General features: G+C 30.3%; 1 protein-coding gene across 1 annotated transcript in view; it reads right to left on the bottom strand.

The window, feature by feature from the left end:
- LOC111704826 (tubulin-specific chaperone cofactor E-like protein) overlaps positions 1-4,179 on the bottom strand; it is a gene marked incomplete at its 5' end in the record, with an annotated part of 7,132 nt that extends 2,953 nt beyond the window's left edge. The window contains 7 exons of the mRNA XM_023477184.1: positions 104-193; positions 591-686; positions 1,160-1,207; positions 1,798-1,920; positions 2,373-2,447; positions 3,594-3,683; positions 3,954-4,179. Of these exons, the coding sequence (XP_023332952.1) occupies positions 104-193; positions 591-686; positions 1,160-1,207; positions 1,798-1,920; positions 2,373-2,447; positions 3,594-3,683; positions 3,954-4,179 (748 nt within the window). The remainder of the gene's footprint in view (positions 1-103; positions 194-590; positions 687-1,159; positions 1,208-1,797; positions 1,921-2,372; positions 2,448-3,593; positions 3,684-3,953) is intronic.
- Between the last annotated feature and the right edge of the window lie 61 nt (positions 4,180-4,240).

Below are 4,240 nucleotides of genomic sequence, written 5' to 3'. Positions count from 1 at the left end.
ATGATAATAATAATAATAATAATAATGATAATGATAATGATAATGATAATGATAATGATAATGATAATAATAATAATAATGATAATAATAATAATAATAGCACCTGTCCCGAATACTTCATTTCCTCTGATTGATTTATTTCTTGATCACAGAAATAAAGTCTCATGTTCTGTGGTAGGATTCCAAAAAGTTTCTAAACACAGAAAAAGTTTTAAATTGATCTATTATTCATTAAATTTTTAATTGCAAACATGTACTTTTTTAAACCAGTGATAAGGAAGGGAGGCCTGTATATAGAAGTCGAAAATATGTAAAGTAGTCGGCGATAATATCAATACAAAGAAGACGACCTTTCTATTTTAGTTTGGATTTCTAACAAGCTTTTTTCAAATTACAAGTTTACAAGTAAACAAAGAGAAGCTGTAAATTGACAACTTCTCCTTGATTCCTGGATTATGTGTATTCAAATTCCATGCTGTTTAAATCAAAATTTATCACGAAAGTCCTCTTCATTGTATTGATATATACGACGACGACTGTATTATATATTTTCAACAATTAATTTTGTGAAGTTTAAAATAGTTAAATACCTGAATATATTTCTTGAACTGCTTAACAGTTTGTCGAACAGAAATCTTTTCAGTTCTACAGTCGTCTTCATAGAAGATTTTGACACTAATATTCACCTAAAACAAAATATTAGATGGCCTGTAACACTCCCCCTCCCATTTAAAGGGTTGCAGTTGCAGATTCACAACGGTACCCTAACAATGGTTATCTAAACAAAATTAGGAAGCTGTAATCGTTTTTCTGAATTCTGCCATTTTTTTTCGTTGCCTCAGAAAGAAACCGCAACTGAAAATAATCAATTTTCCCGCAGACATTTTTTTTAAGACTAAGCCGGGTACCGTTGTTAATATAATGTATATAAAATACTTTAGATGAATCGGGTAAAATAACGTTGACAGTCCCTTTAAAGAGAGAAAATTCTTGATATTGATTCTAAGTTTAAAATGATCAAAATGTTTAAAATTGCTTTTGAAGAAAAGAAAAAAATCCACATTTAAAAATGGGAAATGTTTGTAACAAAATAACAAATAAATTTTTTTTTCAATAAAATTAATATGAATATATTTCAATTGTTTAATTTTTATTTTACCTCTGGTGAAAGATCTACATTGACTAAAGGTTCCAAAAGTCCATGGATCTAAAAATATCAACAATTTGTAAATAAAGACGACGTTTAGAATTAGGAAATACGACATTTAATAATAAATGTTATACAATTAAAAGAATCCTTGTTTAAAGAACCCAGAAAAAAGAACTGTCATTTTACACTTTCAAAATACATCAAAACCTTATTTTAATTTTTTTATTAATTCCAATGTAAATTATGAATTATGATGCAAGATGCAAAAAATACAATTAGCTGCAGCCAGCATGCAGGGGCAAATACAGTCATTTGTTAAAAAGGGGGGGGGGGCTTAACATTTCAGGAGATGTAGGTGGTAGCTCTGTTTCCAATTTTCCGGAGGGAGGGGGGGGGGGGGCTCAGCTCTGTTTTATAAAAACCATAATATTATAGGATAAATGTTGTCTTAATTCTTTCTTTAACTAAGAGAGATCTTTTTGAAATTGTCATTATGTTCGGGGCAAATTTCTAGAAAAGCATCAGTTACAATTACAAAACCACAGCGGCATTTCGTAATAAAAAGAGAGAGAAAACATCAATCAGTCCACTGTTTTCTAGTAACCACTGTATGGTCATTATGTAACCTTAGTTTATACTACGTGTACCTGAACCAGCTCATCAAACCTAGCAGGACGTTTCTCCGGGTCTGTATCAAAGTAGTACCGGATAAACGCTCTCTCTGCGTCCTCTCTTTCATTCGGAGAAATCGTGTCTCCTCCGTTGAGAACCTTAAAAACACAATTACAAATGTCGTCATCTGAAGGAGAAAACACAATTACAAATGTCGTCATCTAAAGGGGCTGTTCACCTCTTCATGGAATGTTTTTGTCACATGAGTTTTTGCCACAAACTCTAACTTTTTAATTCCTATATCTTTGCAACCCGGTGTTCAAACTATGAATTCTGTCAGATCAAATTGTCTAAGTTTAAAATATCATAAAGTTTACTTTATCAGGTTGAAAAGATAAAGAGGTTAGAATATTATCAGAACGGTTAAAAATTTGCATTTTAAACATCTACAGTATTTTATTTAGGCTTGCACAATAATTTTAAATATTATCATTTAGCTCGTCTGAAATAGACAATTTCGTTGACCGGGAATAAATTGACGCATGCAATTTTTTAGTTTGGACCGTTGTATGTTTAATTTCAGAATTAGTTTGAAAATTAGTTGTTTAACCTTGATATTTGGTAGGCGAGCTATAAGCATCATTCGCCGTTCTGCCAAGGGATATTCTTCCAGAAATTTACAACCCTAAAAATAGAAATATTTACACTTTATTCAAAAGTAGCTGAACTGCCCGGCGTTGCCCGTGAAATTAAAATAAAATTTGATTTTTTAAAAAATATTGCGAATTTAAACAAAAATTGATTTTAATAAGAAAGTCAGAATTTGAAGAGGAAAAAAAATTTAGATTTTTACCCTATGTTACCCCAAGGGAAGCCATGAGTTCCATTAAAAAATTTCAGCCCAATCGGTCCAGCCGTTTAACCGGCTATAGCTGAGAAAGTTGGTGAATAGTTTTAAATGTCTTCTTCCATAAGAGATTAAAATAATTTTGCAGATTATTTCGTTAAACAAAACTTTTACTCAAATATATTTTATTTTCTTATCAATTTCACTACAATATGATGACCATGTAATATTTTTTATAATTTTCTTAACTTAACAAATCATGGAAGAAGACATTTAAAATTAATCATCAACTGTCATGTTTCCTGGGACACCCTGTAGATTAATACATCTTATTTGTTTGTTTATTTGTCTTCAATAAAGTCGAAGTTCGTAAATAAACTTTTTTTGATATCACTTAATAAAGTTCGAAGTCCGAAAAAGAAGTAAAATACAGGGGTAGACAATTATATCAATACGATGATGACGACTTTCGATTTCAATTTTTATTTATATAAAGCTGTTTAACAGCATGGATACACAATACATGAACATAGTAATCAAAAGAAGCTGTCATTAAAAAAGCTTCTCTTTGATTACTTGAAAACTTGTAAATCGAAAAAAGCTTGTTAACAATCAAAACTTCAATAAAAAAGTCGTCTTCATTTTATTGATATAATCGCTTACCACGTTTTAAAAATTTTTTGAAGGAGACTTTTACACCAATACCAAATTCGACAGAATTAATATTAAAAAAACTGTTCAATAGTGTAGCGGTCGGCGTTTATATCAATACAATGAGAACACCTTTTCAATTGGAGTTTTGTTTAAAACAAGCTTTTTTCAAATTACAAGTTTACAAGTAAACAAAGAGAAGCTGTTGTTGACAGCTTATTTTGTTTCAATGTTAAATGTGTATTGTGTATCTCTATGCAGTTTGAGAGCTTGGTAGAAATCAAAAATTGAAATCTAAAGTAATCTTTTTGTATTGATATTTACGACGACGACCTGAATTCTGAGATCTGAAAGATTTTTGTAGTTTCTTAATTTCTCCACTTCCTGCCAGGAATTGATCGCTGTGGTGGAAACGTTTAAGGACTACACAAATATAATTCTTTTCGTTATACCAAGTATATGTACATTGTACAACCGTCAAAAAGAGAAAACCGTTTTTTAAACCCTCTCTTTCTTCTCAAAGATTTAAAATTTTTTAACAATGTATGAAAATTGTAACGTGATATTAAAAAATAAAATTATAAAAATTAAAGATAAAGATAAAAAATTGTTAACATTTTTAATAGTAAAATGATAAAAACAAAATTTTTATTAAAAAAAGAAAAAAAAATTTAAGTATTAAAAGAAAATTTCCTGAATGTTAAGATTCATCTCGTCCAAGTGATTGATCTGATTTATCTGATCATTGTCATTGATATAAGCGTTGATTGATTGATTGGACTCCAGGTTTTTGTTCTGAGGAATGTTGGACTCTATGGACTCACCGGACTCATGGGACTCACTGGACTCATTGGACTGGATTGATGGGACTTCCGGGATAGAGTGGACTGGACATTCAGCCAGGTTTAGTAGCTCCAACCTATTATTATCATTATCATCATCATCATCATCATCATCATCATCATCATCATCATCATCAT

Source organism: Eurytemora carolleeae, unplaced genomic scaffold (genome assembly GCF_000591075.1).
Source record: "Eurytemora carolleeae unplaced genomic scaffold, Eaff_2.0 scaffold509, whole genome shotgun sequence".
Taxonomy (NCBI): Eukaryota; Metazoa; Arthropoda; class Copepoda; order Calanoida; family Temoridae; genus Eurytemora; species Eurytemora carolleeae.
The sequence above is the reverse complement of the archived record's forward strand: the minus strand, read 5'-3'. Positions and strand labels throughout refer to the sequence as shown.